Source organism: Dermacentor silvarum, chromosome 2, assembly GCF_013339745.2.
Source record: "Dermacentor silvarum isolate Dsil-2018 chromosome 2, BIME_Dsil_1.4, whole genome shotgun sequence".
Classification (NCBI taxonomy): domain Eukaryota; kingdom Metazoa; phylum Arthropoda; class Arachnida; order Ixodida; family Ixodidae; genus Dermacentor; species Dermacentor silvarum.
Genome location: NC_051155.1, coordinates 182,675,774 through 182,692,952, shown reverse-complemented (window position 1 = coordinate 182,692,952; position 17,179 = coordinate 182,675,774). Strand labels below are relative to the sequence as shown.

The 17,179-nt window shown below is 43.3% G+C and overlaps 1 protein-coding gene across 2 annotated transcripts in view; it reads right to left on the bottom strand.

Moving 5' to 3' along the window:
- LOC119442245 (myosin-VIIa-like) overlaps positions 1–17,179 on the bottom strand; it is a 172,352-nt gene that overhangs the window by 24,444 nt on the left and 130,729 nt on the right. For both annotated transcript variants that reach the window (XM_037707047.2, XM_037707048.2), the window contains exons 27-35: positions 12,685–12,987; positions 11,271–11,498; positions 11,007–11,180; positions 9,752–9,996; positions 7,938–8,101; positions 6,137–6,235; positions 4,245–4,458; positions 1,498–1,664; positions 874–965 (exon numbers count right to left, since the gene is read on the bottom strand). In XM_037707047.2, the coding sequence (XP_037562975.1) occupies positions 874–965; positions 1,498–1,664; positions 4,245–4,458; positions 6,137–6,235; positions 7,938–8,101; positions 9,752–9,996; positions 11,007–11,180; positions 11,271–11,498; positions 12,685–12,987 (1,686 nt within the window). The remainder of the gene's footprint in view (positions 1–873; positions 966–1,497; positions 1,665–4,244; positions 4,459–6,136; positions 6,236–7,937; positions 8,102–9,751; positions 9,997–11,006; positions 11,181–11,270; positions 11,499–12,684; positions 12,988–17,179) is intronic.

Here is a 17,179-nt window from a genome sequence, read left to right as displayed (position 1 = left end):
GGATATGCTGCATTTTTTTCAACACGACTCATTGGCTATAGGAAGTTGGCTCAAGTCTGCAGATAGCTCACAATGACAATGAGCGAAAGCCAGAGGGAACCAGCTTAACTTATGACAAGTGAAGACAAGAGTGAAGCGGCATCACTTGGATAGTATACTGTGTTGATGGGTAATTGCCTGGCTAGTCTGACAAGAGAGCTAGCAGACCGTTGGACAAGTGCAATGTTTTTTTTGCATGAGCACATGCCATCCGATGTCTTCTGATTATTGACATCAGAGATGCCGACTTTAATGAGAAACTGGTGATGTTAGCCTGGATGATCCTTAAAAGTCAGCAACAGTCTAGTGTTACATAGACAACATCATCATGACAGGGTGTTGTGAAACAAAATCAGCTGAATGCCTGGGCATGATGTATTGCACCTTTATGTTTGCACATGTAAGAGGCGGAAGAATACAAGAAAAGAGAGTTGGTTACAATGACTATGCTGAGTTTGCAGTTATAATAGACCCGTATTTCTTTAGAATAAAGCGCAGTAAGTCGTCCCTCTTAGCACAGAAATGAATGGGTGGTTCTGAAATAAAGAACCAACTAGACTTTACGCAAGTTTATTACCAGTGCCAACAGAACTATTACACAGTGACAGCATTTCTGAGCAAGAAAGTTTGTGAAGTGTCATTTTGAATGATGACGTTTTATTTTAAATGATGGCTAATGAAGATGTATGCACTCTTCAAATATGATTGAGCCTGTTGGAATCAAAAGCTTTCTTCTGTTATGGACAAAGCACTGCAATGCATATTTTTGTTGAGTACCTGAAATCAGAAGCTATGGCAAATGCAAGATCCCTGCCAACAGACATGGCCACTTACATGCTTCAGGGGGCTCTCAAAAAGCTGGTCTGTGAGTTCATTGCCCGATCTTGTTCGTCGAGATGGCAGGTCACCCATATACTTCAGGATAGGTAAGCCAGAGTCAAGGACAAAGAATCAAGACAAGGCTTTATGAAGAGGCCCTTCAAAGATTTAACATAGAAAAAGATGCACTGCTTACAAACATGTTAACACCTCAAGGATAGCACAAAATAAAAGACAAATACACAGCAAAGCAGCTGAATTTATTTTATATAGAGTGGTATGTGACCATTAGTTAGTTCCCCACTCTATGCACTGAAAACCGTTATGAGCCTGCTAGGAATATGAGCCTGAAAGCATTTAAACTGTACAGCTTGGGATTTGTTTTTAATGCACCAGGTATCACTGTAACAAAATACTGTGTCAGCCATTTACACTCGCTTCACTGCCTTCAGTGACCAATGTTAGCAACTTTCAGTCAGGTATGTAAATTATAAGTGTTGGCACTGCTACAGGCCCATGTGTGTGGAAATGTGTATGAAAGAAAGGCTAGCTGATGTAGAATTAGTAGTATGGTGCAGGGCGACACACCATTGTAGGTGCTTTTATCAACCGCACTACTATGGACCGAACAAAGGATATCATTGAAGGCAAAGCAGGCCTCCTGGCTCAGCTCTTCCTTGTTGAGCAGCTTCTTGAGCAGTGGCTGCTTGAGGGGCTCTCGGGAGTGGCGCCAGAGTTGCTCCCCGTCTCGCCGCCGTGCAGATGACAATGTCAGTGTGCGCTGAAGGCTCTTCTTGGGAAGTGGCCTGCACCACAAAAGGGCAATAGTACATCATTCTTAAGTGCTTAGAACTGGCAATACAGCGATGAGGTAAATTCATTCATTCAAATTCATTAATTTGTCAAGACAAAGTTAACCAATCTCATTGCTGATGGTGAAATTCCTCCACCTGTGGTTTTCACAATGAAATGCGTTGTACAACTACAGCAAGGTTTACCTAGCCTTGAAGCATGTTTACTTCAATTGTAAAAACAACTTGCCGGTCTTCTTTTTTTTTTTTATTCTTTCCTTTAAGTTTGCTTTGCAGAATAGGATAGGACAAATTGCCTCATGAAATTTCATTCAAGATTAGGCAGTGTGACACCCAGCAATAGAGATGTTATCGTACGCTAAGTGTGGTACTATATGGTATATTACCATACCGCAATGACCAAAAACACTTTAGCTGTGTGTGTTACTCTATGCGTACGGTAATGTGATGATGATGACAGTGGCTAATATGCAGGTCTTTTAAATATAACAACTACGTGCTGAGTGCCTAATACTCATTTTGGTAAATATTAGACAGTTTAGCTTGTTCATATATGCATTGCCGTTTACGGAAGTTCCGGGTTAGGGTAAACATTGACAGCAAAAACAACGCCGCTAGCTATATCTTGTGATACTTTGTCGAACAACATGTGAAATTTTTTCTTGTTATCTGCTTCACTGTTCTTGCTGAAGCAATATAAAGCAATATAAAAAAGGACTGCTGGTTGTCAATTGCATCTCTGCCGACACTTCACACCAGATGTTTAATATTGTTAGTACTGCAATAATAACACCACGTCCCCTCTAGTTAAACTCTCCGCCACAATATAGCACCACCAACCCGACTGTGACATAGCTGTTTACTTGCTGTCACTTTGTCAGGTCGCTGAAGGTCTGAATTTCGTTAACGACTTTAATTACAAATTACCTTGTCCTATGGTGAAAAACGTGCTCGAAACACGGGCATGTGCGGCATGGACTCTGTGGCCGACAACATTTTCTTGATGTGTTTTGACTTGGACAGGCTTGGCTCACAAAACTCGGTGCTCACATTACCAGATACGGTATATACTCCGTACAGTCCAGTAAACATTATAAAGAAGTCTTTCCGTACAGTAAAGTGCGTACATGCGCACTCCTCGACCCGTACGGTATTACCATACTTACCATAAGGTAACACGGCATTGCTAAAACTCTATATTGTGTTCATTTGGGCTAGATTGTCATGATCTATAATGCAAATAGCATACAACGCAGGCAATAGCAAAGTATGTCATAAACACTGGCTTACATTAAACTAGGAGTCTCATCATGCCTGTGAAATATAAACGACAAAAAACAAAGCAAGGCAAGAACTTTCCTGTTTGTTTATACTTGCATTATCTTTTCATTTTGTGTCTCGCACTCTTCAGATTACATTACCGTATTTACTTCTATAATGAACGCACTCGCGTAATGAACGCACCTCCCACTTTCCCAATCAAGAAGTGTTTTTTTTTTCTTTTCCTCGCATAATGATTGCGCCCTGAACTTGCTGCCGTGAAGTAGGAGACACACAGTAGGATTTGGCGTCCGATATGGCGTCTGGCGGGTACGAGTGTATCGGACGCCGTATCGGATGCCATATGGTACCGTGTGTCTCCTACTTTTATTGCGATAGTAATCTTATGGACACTCCAGACGCATTTGTGCCATCAGTGCCGACGACTGCGATTCAATCTCTTGTGTTCGAGGCAGGAAAGTGGGGAGGAAATGCGCCATATTCTGTTGAGCGCATGGCAGGGGAGGGAGGGGGGGGGGGGGCGTCGCAGCAACTGCGCATTGCGTGGCCACGTGCGCCCTATCTTGAACGTGATCTGCATTGGGGGATGAGCCTAGGTGCAATGGCGGCTTATACTGTTGTGCATGCTGTTCCGTTCTCGCCGCTCAGTTTGCATTGACGCACTACACGGCACGAAGGTCACTTCGCTCACTGTTGCTGCCGCACTTGCTCACGCCAGCGTTTTGGCAGCGAGTGTCCGCGGTCATCGAGTGTGATGTGTTCATGTTTGCCTGTGCATGCTGACACCATGGTTGTTAATCTACATAGTGAATGTTCGCAAGTTTATACGGCCGATACAGCTACTATCCTCACTTCGTATAGCTGTCTACGCATTTGCTATCGCAATCGATGATTCGCCTTTCGGGCGAAACTGCAACATTTTTAGAGGTGGCCGCAGAAAAAAAGATCGCTCAAAATTTTACCCCGCATAATGAACGGCACCCCCCCCAACTTCGTACATTTTTTTCAGGAAAAAAGTGCGTTCATTATGTGAGTAAATACAGTAAGTAAAAAAACACCAACACTTTCCTTAATTACAGTGACATTTTAAAATTGTCTGTGGCAAGAAGACCCCAAATATTACAAGAATGTAACAGAATGTAACATCAGACATATTCACAGTGGACGATATCAGTTACATATTAGAGATACAGCACACAAGTATGCTGCACAGCAGTTTGCTGTTTGCTGTCAACACTGCACAAAATGTGCCACACCGCAGAATGACAGCTGAAGATCAATGAGGAGCTTTACCTGAAGAAGTCCATTGCATATTCCTCCAAGGTGTGTGGATGCTCCCGAGATTCAACTCCATTAGTCTGGGTGTGCTGGAAGAGCTTCTTGCCATTCTCTGCCCCATCTTGAGTGAACAGCACCAGGATGTTGTTCGGTGGCTTTGATAGTGCTGGCAGCACATACACGTAGTCCGAGGCAAAGTCACCCTTCTCACCTGTCCGTTCATTACGTCCTGAGAAATAAATAAAAGGACAGCCTTGCTTATTGTATGTCTCCTGATGCAGGCTTTAAAAGACTACGGGAATCTTAAATCAAAGTGAACTGACAGATCACTCTTCTGTAACCCTTTCAGGAGTTCTTCACGAAACAAAAAGATAAGTTATTATTAGTAATGTCCACGCGTAACAGCAAAGGGTTTGGACCTTTTTTGTTGATTTTGGCCACATTCTTGCAGGAAGAAGACTAAAAATGCTCAAGTGACCGTATTGCGTAACAATCCCTTGAATTTTCTACATGTTACTGCTGGTATTAGCCACTTGTGATTGATGATAAGAAAAGTATAGAACTGAAGGAAAAGAACCTTCACATCACACAACCACTTTGCTTTTTTTGGAATTTGGGGGGCTGGGGGGTAAAATGGGTATTATTTTTAAACAGGAAATTCGGGGAGATATCTGGTTTTCGTTGTCAGCCAGTCCAACTGTTCGGGATACTTTTTGGTAGCTTTCATAAACTATTAACATAGGCAATGGTCTCCTTTTGGACACAAACGATTTATTTTAACAATTGAAATCACACACAGGAACATATAATGACATTATGTAGCGAGCTTATCTATACAAATTCTCACTGGCAGGCATTAATATTTCCACTTTTGAAGGAAACCACATAAACTAAAATAACAAATAGAAACGTCCTTGGCGATTCCTTGTTTCTGTTCTATGTTTCTTCATCAAAGGAAAAAAGCACGAAGGCATGCTTCTTAGGAAGTGTGATGCTTTATTTTTTATCTTAGAAGTACTTGTTGACGTACAATACCATGCGCATTTTGAGCATTTCATTGTCTATTATGGACCTGTCAGCACCTCTCGTTCTTGTTGTCCTGTTTTACTGCTACGCTTCATAAAGTCTTGCAACAAAATCAATAGAATGACAACTAGACCAATCTGACACTCTTCTTTGAGCATACCTTAGTTGAGAAAGTGTGCCCTCAATGCGACAGCTACCGTTCACAATGCAGACTAACATGAGCACTGCATTCACTTCCTAGCCCATCACCACTGTTTACATGTGCATGGTGTGCGTGAACTGTGATGTGATGCACCATTGCCGTACTCATGTACTAAACATGACTACTAAAAAGGCAACAAGTTTTCGGTTACTCGAGGCAAGCAGGTGCTAAGTATATACTACGTGCGCGCGCGGCACGCACACACACACACACACACACACACATGTGTGTGTGTGTGTGATCACGCGCGCATGCGTGCGTGTTCCAGTTTTTGCTTGCGTGCTGAGCAAAAAAGAAGCATACATAATAAGCGTACACAAATAATATTACATGATACATCTTAACCACTTGCTCACACAAGTCGGGCAGCACTCACTGGTTTTGTAACGCCTACATTTGTTCTTACCCTTCACTAATGGGCAAAACTTCGGGGAGAAATCAAGTTAACCCGATTTTCATAAAACTTGTTCAGGGCCCAAAAATCGTGAATGATTGGGTTTTGCCCAAAAACAAAAGATCATTTATCATACATCACCTACCACATTGTTATGGTAGGTCATGTACCTTAATTGTCTTAATGTTCTCGAATACAGACAGTTGTATACTAGCTGATGTAGACTTTTGTGGCCTAGGGTGCAAACTACAAAAAACTAAAGGCACTGCAGTAGTGTAAGCTTACCTGTGCACCAGTTGTTGTTAAGCACATGTTCGCCGCACATGGTGTCCTCCAGCAGTATAAGGTCACCCTGTTCGAAGCTTAAGTAATTTGCTGCATCCCCTGCAGATGGGATAGGGAGTGTAAGGCAAAGCAAAGGTGGAGCACAGAGACGTTTGAAATAAACACAGAAGAAGCATCTAGGCTCAGCTTGAGCTAAACCTAAATGCTTCGTAAGATTAAAGAGGCTCTGCAATACATATTAAACATGGTAAATAAACCTTCTTGGCTGCTAGAAAGTGCTGCTGTTGTCATGAATATCCGAGCCAAATAGTATTATAGTACCTACAGTAGAGTGCCTACAGTTTCATTCATGCTTGCTCTTTCTTTCAACACTGAAATCTTTGCTACTGTTCATGTATGCTCCTATGCACTCATAAACACAATAACCATTGGCTGGATTTCTTTAGACAGTCGACTAACCGATGCTCTTAAGAACTAGACAAAAAGAAATGTTGTAATTGACAAGGCAGTTGTGCAATGTGGTGGTAAAGAACGGCACCATAGCACTGATATTATAGCATCCAAGATCGGGGGGCACTGACGGAGGGTCATGCCACCCGATCTCGAGGTCATGCTGACAGGAAAGCTTGGCACAATGATGGGTGAAGCATGGCAGGCATTGTTGTGATAGCACCAAGTACTGTAGGAACAATGAATTGAAGGGGAAGGCCACAACGGTGCGGCAGGGGTGGCCTTTCAACTGTTCGAAACTCCCCTCATACGAGGTGCATTCAGAAAATTTTTGTTGGAAGATATTCACGAGAACATGCTGCTTAGTGCCAAACACATTCCACACTCTTCGTAAGAGGTGTTTCAGGGTTTTAAGAAGTGAATATGATGAATGAATGACAACTGTTATGGTACTATTGTAGAATCTCGTTGATGCGAACTCCAAGGGGACCGGAAGTTTATTCAAATAAAACAGAGTGCTAACTAAGGAGATTTAAATATAGCGCTCAATAAATTGTGCGGTACAGTGCTCAAAACCTAAACCGTCACTGGGCTCGCACTGAAAAAGTCTCATCTATCCTCCACCAGCGTGCGACATGTGCCGGAAGAAGCCTATACTTGCGGACAACTTTCTGCGGCAATAAGGGAAAGCTACAGGAGCAAAGCTTCTGCACATGTGTTATCACACCAAGCAGTCCGGCAGCATTTGACAACACTTTTGGTTTCTCGGAGCAGACGCTGAATTGACACAGCTTCCACATGCGACAGTTAACATTCGCCAAGACGCAAAAGGGAAAAGCCGCAAAATAAATCAACTTCAACACTCAGTGGTGTGTTTCGTCTTATTTAGCGGTTGTAAATTTACAAGGTGGTGTTTATGTTTTCACTTCCCCAGTTTAAATCAACGTGGAGGAAAATATGGAACTTTGAGAAGCGCTCTTTGCCTCCATAGTATTCCCTTCACTATTCCCTGTGGATGTGAGCGAAAACATGCTAGGGAAAATGTGCGAGGGTGAGCAGAGAAGGATGGTGGCTTGACACATGCTGTACGGCCTTACTCCTGCATGCCCAATGTTGGAGACGACGTGACCCAGCGCGCACTGGGAGGGGGGCGTAGGTGAGCGCATGGCAATGTGATTTGGAGTTCGAATTCGCAGAAGTTTTTCCCTATTCAAATACATAGGACATTGCTGGGACCAACAGAGCAGTTTGAATTATCCATCAATTCGAATTAAGAGATTTCAAATTATCGGGATTTCACTGTAAGTACATTCTCCAGTTTGGAATGAGATCACACGTCATCTTGACTCACCTTTGTATTCCTGCAGGGCAATGACAAACTTGGAGCGCTTCTTGAGACCCTCCAGGAAGAAATCAACCAAGTCCCGCACATCGTCCGAGTTGGGAGACTGGAAAGTGAATTCCTCTCCACGCACAGTGCTAAGTGTGAAGCTCTGCAAGAAGGGACGGTTTCCCCTGCACACAAGAACACAACTTAGGTTATGACTGAGTGATTTAATTGATTATTGGCATTTCACATGCCAAAGACACATAGGGGCTATGAGAGGTGCTATACTGGAGGGTCCAGATTATTCGCAATTGCGTGGAGTGCACCATAGGAGATCTTCTGGTGGCATAGGATGCTTTTTCACGCTGCTGCATTTGACTGCTGTTGCTTAAAATTATACAAAGCGACATAGGTCATCACTTTACTGGGCCACAGCTGTACATTCTATAATAGGACATTGCTGCTGTGTGTTGTGCTCTGGTGCCAGCGCACCACACAAGCTGAATAGGTCATGTGAACTTTCTCAAGATGTGCCCATAGTCTGAACAAAATTCCCAGGGCATGACAGTTACCCACAAATTATTTTCATAACACATTCAATAACCTCAATGGGCATTAAAAAAATAAATTTTAGGGAAAAAGTAAAAGTAGCCTTATGCAATTTTATGGCACAAGCAGCATAGAAAGTACACTAGCAGAGTTTTGCTTGGAGTGTAATTACGTCAAGTTGAAATTTTGAGATTATCGTGTCTTCTGAATTTGCCCTGCATGAGTTCCAAAGTGCATTGGACATCTCTCACAGCCTAGGCAGTATTGTATAAACTCAGCCTAGAGATTTCTGGGTACAAAGACAGCAGTGCGGTTATTCTGTAAGAGTCCACCTAATGAACTGTTCATTGTGGCTGTCGTTGATCGGCTGCAGTTGTACGAGTGAGAAAGAGACTTGCTGCGGGCACCTGTCTCCTCCTCAGTCATGCAGCTCCAGCCAATCAGCAGCAGCTAAAACGGTTAATCCCACTAGGCGGACTCTTACAGAATAACCCCCCCCCCCCCCCTCCGCCCTCCAGAACAGCAGATTCTGCTTCTATAAGGAGCTGTAGTCATTCCTTTACCTTTCTCATGTGGCAGTAGTCTTAACATGGCTGTGAAGTCAAGAGTGACGTTCTCTAGCTGGAACTACATTTTACTGCTGTTTTTACAGCTGAAAGTACTTAAAGTACTGAAAATAAGCTGGAAATACACAGGCAGAAGACACTAAAGCAGAGGCTATATTCTTGGTTGTTAACTTCAGGTGATACTTTCAATTTTGCGTGACATGGTGTCCAGCGTGATGCCTCAGTGAAGCCAAGCAGCTCACTGGCTTAGCCAATCAGCATCTGCTGAACGTGATAGCTACTTCGTACTGAATTTAGCTATTTCCTCGCTATTTATGGATGTTACTTTAACTATGTACTTTATGCCACTTTCACTTGGCAACAGTGTCTCATTGCCTTCAATGCAATATGTTGAACCACTTCAATTGCTAGCTATGCACAGAATAAATCCAGTTACAAAATATAGCACAATGTCTGGGCAGGCTTCTTTCCATAGCTTAAGCCATCTTGCAGTTGACTTCAGTACGTCAAAAAGCAAGAGTTACATAGTACTCATAGGACAGTTTCGACGTTGTCCAGAGCAAAAGCTACATAAAAAGAACAAACTTCTGTCACATTCATGTGACAGAAGTTTAATTTTAGCCTTTCCAGAACCACAAGAACCCTAGCAGCTCAACTGGCTGGCCCTATCGCATGGCCTTACGGTATGGCAGATGTTGTACATGTCAAGGCCGATCAACTCACTTGTGGCTGGCAACTGAAGTGATCTCCGGGAAAGAAAGCTCAAGCAACACCTGCTCCTGCTCATCGACGACATAGACGCCTGTCCAGTTTATGGCAATGATGACATCATTCTTTGGCAAGTGTGGACCTGAAGAGCGCAATGCCTCGTAGAAGCGTGAAAACAGCAGTGGCCACTTGAGCTTGGCGTACTCCACCACATCTTCTTTCACGCGCAGAGGGGGCACTCTCTCTCGAAAGAAGTAGCTCTGCAAAATGCATGCCGCCAAGAGTTACAATTGAAATGCATCTCCTGTCAATCCTCATTGGAAACTTGTCACTAAAAGAGTTTGTACAGCTTGAAGAGAGCTGTGAGCTTTGTATTAAAATGCGGAAGGTGAAAACAATTAGGGCGGTGGGCAAGCTTAAGTAAGTCCATAATGCAAAACGCGGAAAATATTAAACAAAAAAATTAGGGATGACACGAGCCCACATGTTGATCCTACTTTATTTGCACTGTATATTACTCTGTGTAGAGGGCAAGCTTCCTCAACATCACTGCTAAGTGAAATAGCATTCAAGAATCACAAACAGAAAGTAATTTAGTAGATTCACCCCTACCCAATTTCACACAAACATCAGCCAGGTAAAACATAAATGTAAAAAAACTGGCTGCTTTCAAGAAGATCTCAAATAAACCATAATTACTTGATAGCTCCTATTTTTGTTGACCTTTTCTCAGGACAGTGAGAAGGTGGAATGCAGTATCATGTGAAGTTTGGCACTTTGTGTGTTTACAAGTGAATATGAATTTTAAGTTTCGTGCCATTAGTGCATCTTTTAGATGGCACATCTTTCGTTTGGCAGTCGTGACCATTCTGGATTTCAGTGCAAAACCATTACTGTTTGACTTGAACAATTTGTCAGCATTTTGTGTGAAAACGTAGCCTCAGTGCAGAGAAAGCCTGATTCACAGGACCAAGTAAAAGTAGTTTTGCGAGCCAATGTGGCGATGCTGGTTTACACCATTATTATTCAGATTATTGTGATGGTATTTAGCTTAGCTGCACAGATAATGCTGCGCTTTGCGACTTTAGATTACCAAATTCCAGCGTGCGAAATGTGTCATGAACCACAATATAGGTATACACCGAATGCACTATGCCAATGTGGTACTACTGCAATGTAAACAACGATGGTCTATGCTGCCCACTTATCGTGTCCACCAGCACCCCATGGAAAAAACAAGATTTTAGATGTTACTCGTCTTGAGACAAACCTTGTTCAATGCCTGCACAACAAGGCCAGCCCACCTCTCCAGAGCCTTGTCACTGGCCTGAAGGCAGTTATCGGGGATGTATGTTGGTAACAAGGCCAGGAGAGTGTCCATGATCAGCTCAGTGCCATGGTCAACATAATACTGCTGAGCTGCTATCATGGCCAAATCTTCCTCCTGTTAAGAAAGAGGTCACACAGTTTTGAAGATGCATTCGCCAAAAGAGTAAATAATCTAACTGCTATGCAACAGGGGCAACTTGCATACCTTGTCACACTTGTACTCTCCAAACTTGATGCCTCGAACCACTTGCTGAAAGATCAAGTTGGTAGCTTCAGGATCCTGGGTGGGGTCATGCCAGGGAGCAAAGATCTCTTTGCGGAAGAAAAGCCGCCAGGGGGCATTGCGCTCCTGTGCCCCTTGTTCTTTCGTGTACTGTTCACACTGTGAGATTGCATCCATCACGTGCTCGCCACCACTGCCAAGTGACGACACCTGCATGGTAAATAGCATCGATGAACTGAAGTACAGTCTCAGGTTAAAGCTTTAAGGTGAATACACAAGTGATCGGAGCTGTCATCATTCCATACACAGATGTCCCTGAGGAACTTCTAAAGCACCAAAGCTTTGACATGGAGGTAAACAGTTCTCCTCGCTTTCTTGAGCTTCAGAGCATCAAGTGTGCCACAAAGCTCTGCCAGAGGGCACGGTGACAACTCTTCTGACTTGCAAGCTTTAAAACTTTTGGTGAAGGCTGTACTATGAGGAGGTACCACGATACTCATGGCGTGCGTTGAAGTTTTGTACAGAATTGAAAGCATGTTAATAGAGATAACATAGAAAATTGATGAGTAGGAAATGTGTCACAAACAACGAACATGTGGAAATCTGAACCATCGCAGAATTGCAGCAACGATAAAAAACAAGTGACCTTGCACAGAAGAGAGAGAGTGTGCGGCACATGCATGCCCGTTTCTCCCAGTGCACCACGCTGGTGCATGATCACATGAAGCTGCCCACGGCAGAAGATAGCATGATGCGTGACGGGGGCGCACCACGCCCCCTTCCATCTCCACCCACCATGGTGCAGGTTTCCACCTGACAAGCAGGAAAGGGGAAGAGCATCTGTCTCTAAAGTCAGTAGGACAGCCCTCTCGCTGAAGGAAAGTGAAGAAGTATAAAAGAGCAGCACTAGGCTTTTACAGCAGCACTAGGAAACATGGGTACAAGATACAGCACATTTTGTGCACATGGCATGACAAGTGACTGCCTGTACCCCAAAATATAAGTGACTTTTACTTCAGCAGCAAGATAGTGATAAGCAAGATAGTGCACATCAATGACACTGAGCTAATGCAGGTTTTACATTTTGAACAAGAAGATATATTTCTGTTTCCTCACATGCAGATGCCAGCCAAGGTCCAACAGGTAACCACTTTTATATTCTTTGAGACTATGCAGAAATTACACAAGCACTACTTCTAGCAGAACCCTCACCTACTTTTTGCTGCAATGTTGCCCTCCAGTTTCTAAAATTCTGTACATTTAAGAATGTATGAAACCATAATTTCACACCTTTTCTTTCCCTGCAATACGTAGAAGCTACAGCAGGTTTGGTTCAAGTCCTGAAAATCCAGGATATGCAAATGTAAATCTTGGGCAGTAATCGTGAACATCTAACCTTGTCAAAGAGAGCTATGTAGAGGGAGAATCCAAACTGGTCGCGCAGTCCAATCTTGGCAGACAGCTGTGCACAGAGCTCGCGGGCAGTAGTGGCTGAGTCGGCCAGCAGAGTTCGTGTGTTGCCATCCATGAAGGTGATGGGCAGCATGAGAGGCTTCTTGGACTTGGTGGCCTGCAGCTCAAGCCATGACGGTGGCTGGCCCCTTGTGCCATTCATGAAGGTGCGTCGTAGCCGCTCCTCGCAGTAGGGTGCATAGCCTGGTGGGCCCTCCCTGATCAGGTTGAGCAGGTACTTGACAAACTGCAGTGAGGCAAGCAGTTCGCTTGGAATGTGGCTATAGTTATGGCATTTTGGGTTCAAACATTTAGAGATAACACTTGCAAAGCATCGGGTAACATAAAGCACAGGTTTTCAATATAGGTTCTCTGAAATCATGGAAATCAGTATTCTTTTGTGCCCTCACAACAACTCAAATGAAATAAATACACTTGCCAATACAAAGTTACAATGGGTGACAGTCGCAGCCACCAAATGAGTGGCCCAGCATGGTGCTGCCTACTTTAACCAAAGCAAGGATATACACGGGCTTTCTGCCTCAACATGAGGGCATCGCGGTTAAGTTCAGGATTTAGTTTTGCCTAGAGCAGCTGGCAAGACTTGCACAGGCACAACCCAAAATGTTTTGTTGATCAAAAAATTTGAGAGGCACACAGATGGTCTTGTAATTCTGTGCAGAGTTTTACAGCTGTTCCCAGCAGTTTTTTAAACACATTCACCGCAGAGATATAGAATGGCTTCAGCAACAGCATGCAGCTATGAATTAGGGGTGCACTGTGCACATTGTGGGATCTATGCTGTGCACTTCTCAATATCAGGGTCTGCCAGTCCGTGAGGCAACTCCACATTTTTTTTTTTCCAGACTTCCTTGTCCTGGAATTGTCAACCTGCGTGTGTACTATGAGGTGTGTTCAAAAAGAAACCGAACTTTTTAAATAGCGCTCCAACTGGCAGAGGGAGCAGCGTGCAGTGGCTACTGAGCGCACGCAGCGGCAGGTTTAGACAACAAACTGCCATTTGCGTTGTTTCGCTCTGACCGTTAGTTGGCGAGCTACAGCCGCTGAAGTGAGCACGTGCACAAGCTGTTCACCGGATTAGTGCCAAAGTGACAATGGACCCTGCGGTGTCCCTTTATTTTAATAATTTTTTTTTCTCTATCTCTCCTTAAGAACATCATAGCAGGCGATGAGACGTGGGTTTATGGCTATGATACTGAAAAGAAGGTGTAGTCTTTGCAGTGGGTGGGCAAAGAGTCTCCTCGGCCAAAAAAAAAAGCACACATGAGTCGGTCAAAGATAAAGGTGATGTTGGTTGTGTTTTTTCACTGCGAAGGCATTGTCCATCAGAAATTTGAACCACATGGTCAGATGGTAGACAAGTTTGTCTACTAGGGAATTCTAGCGCATTTGAGGAATTCTGTGCACAGTAAGAGGCCTGAATTATGGCAAAACCAGACTTAAATGTTGCATCATGACAATGCGCCGGCTCACACGTCGCTCCTTGTCCGCAGCTATTTAGTAAAACATCCCACTCCCGTTGTGCCCCACCCACCGCATTCTCCGGACCTAGCGCTAGCAGACTATTTCCTGTTTCCCAAACTTAAAACAATGTTGAAAGGACGTCGTTTCCATACCATACAGGAGATTCAGGACAATGCGAGAGGAGACTTGCATGCCATCCAAGAAATTGCGTTCCAGGAGGCTTTCCAAAAATTGAATAAACGACGGCAACAGTGCATTGCTAGTAGAGGGGACTACTTTGAGGGGGACAGTGCTTAAAATGTTGTACAATAAGCAGTAAAGATGCTATAGCAAAAGTTCGGTTTCTTTTTGAACACACCTCGTATATCCTACCTCCAAGCACATTGTTTACAGAACTCGGTAGTGACTAATTATCAGACCATGGGAACAATCCCGAGTTTCCCAAATTGCATCAAGGGGTCCAAATACCACTCAAGAGAAGTGCCACTGACTAGCACTGTTTATTAAAAGAATAAGGGAAATAAATGTATGGCAAAGTTTCTGCAGCAACCCGTCATTATTTATCATTATTTGATTTGAAACATATATACATTTGACAGGAAAGAGAAAGCGAGGAGCAGGCTAGCAATTGCTACCGGAAGGGTCAAGACACCTGCCTACACTTCAGAAAGAGTAGGCTCAAGCTAAACATATTGATTCAGATCAAATAGAAAAGATTCTAAAGAGGAGCAGGCCCTTCAAATGTTTTCAAAAGAACTCAACATACCAGTCTATTTAAAGAAGAAGAAGGAGAAAAAAAAAAAAAAAGCCCACTTTCAAGGGAGTTTATGAAAACCTTTGATAAATAAAAGGGGTTTGTTATAGCTAGAACTTTGAGAACCACTGTAGTAGGCAATGCGGCAGTAGGCCCTACCAATGGCAAGCAAAAAAGTAACATTGTGGTGTTTAAGGGAAGATGAGCGTCAAAAAATCTCGACTTTTCCCGAAAAAGTCGATTTTCTGTTTCGTATTCCTCAAAGCCTCCTCTTTTAAGTATTACAAAATTAAAGCTGAGAATCAACTAGAAGTTAGTAAAGAAAATGCAAAAAGCACTCGCGGTGGCTCGTGAAAGTGCGAATTTATCCAAAATATATCCGAATTTTGCATATGTGGCATTTCACTCCGTGGCGTTGCCTGCTCTTGAATTTTTGCGGGGACGTAGGCCTAACCATTTTCTCCCAGAGCCCACTTAATCAGTGCAGCATTCTTGCTGAAAATACAAAAAAAAAAAAAAGGAAAATTGTTTCCCGCCGAAGTCTAGCGTCACAGCTTCTTTTTTCAACTTTCAAGCATATCTTTCTCAGTTCTTCATATTGTAGCATTTTTAGAGTTCGTGCACTAAAATTTGCGTGCTTTATGTAGTCTGACTATAATAAAATTTGGCATGCTTATGCTTTAACATGTGCTGAATTCAAAGAAACAACTTCCAGAGCTTTCCACAAACATATTCAGCAAGACGATTTCAAAGGTTTCTTTGATGAGAATGGTAAAACTGAAACTCATTGTTGGAACATTTTTTTGACTAAAACACAAATGCTACACTTATAAGGGAGTTTATTTACAAACAGCTAGGGTTAAGCAACAGCCTTGGCTCAAGACTGTCGGGCCAAGGATGTTTGATCTGAATATACACACTACAGTTAAACCTGGATATAACGAAATTGACAAATCCCCAAAAAACTTCGTTATAAAGAGGATTTCGTTATATGCAGGTTCGGCACGAAAATTCAAAAAAGAAACGCCTATCATATTTACTCGATTCTAACGCGCCCACGATTGTAACATGCACCCGTTTTCCGTGACCAAAAGAGAGGGAAAAAAATCCTTTACAGTACCGCACACCTCATGCTTTCATATAGAAATACAACTATCGCTCAAGATTTACTCCCAATACACTAAAGTTGCGATGAACAAAAAAAGTCCCAGTTTCGCCTGAAAGGCAAAGCATCGATTGCGACAGCAAATTAGCAGAACAGCTATACGAAGTAAGGATAGTAGTTTTATCGGCCGTATAAACTTGTTAACATTCGCTGTTTAACTAAATTGGTAGACTAATGCCCAAGCACACGTACTACAGCACATGGTCGAAGCTACGGGAGCTAGGCTCGAAGTGCGTAGGAGGCGGCCATATTTAAATGCCGATGGCGATATGGTAGCAAAAATTTGGGGTCGTACTCGATTCTAACGCGCAGGCAATTTTTGGACCTGTTTTTTTTCCCCTTCGGAAACGTTTTTTTCCCCTTTGGCAACATCAACTGGAAAAGGAGAGTGCCGGCTTGGCGGGCTAGGCCAGCTGCAGCAAGCAGCGGGATCAGGTTCGAATGAAGGGAGGGGGAAAGGTCACGCCCGCGGCAGCAAGATCGCCGGGGCGAGGGATGCAGGCCTGCCTCGCGCACGCTCGCCTCGCAGTCGCCATGAATTCGAGCGCGCCAAGCGCGACGCCGCCACTTCGCATTCCGTCGCGGCGGAGAAGGTGCTTCCGGTTGCTGCTCGCACAAAAATGCCTAAATTCGGGGTGAAATCTCTAGGTTGTTGGCCGGGAAAATTAGTGATTTTGAGGAGGTCTCCTGCTGCCACTTCCATTACGTAGAGGTCTCAAATACATGTGCTTCTATGGAGTAACGGCAGAGAATAGAAAAACTTTGTTATATCCCGGAATTCATTACATGGAGGTTCGTTATAAGCAGGTTTAACTGTATATTTTTTTGCTTTATTGAATTCTACTATTAATTGGGAGCAATATGAGCTATATTTTAGTGCTTTCTTATGCTCACTGTTATTGCCCAAGCGTGCACAAAAATGCATTCTTTTTACACATGCATGGCGTGCAATAAATTAACCAAATGAGCTATCAAAAAGCTAAAAGCAGATTTGAACAGAGAAGCTCCAACTCTGTAAATAGTCAAAGTTTCATT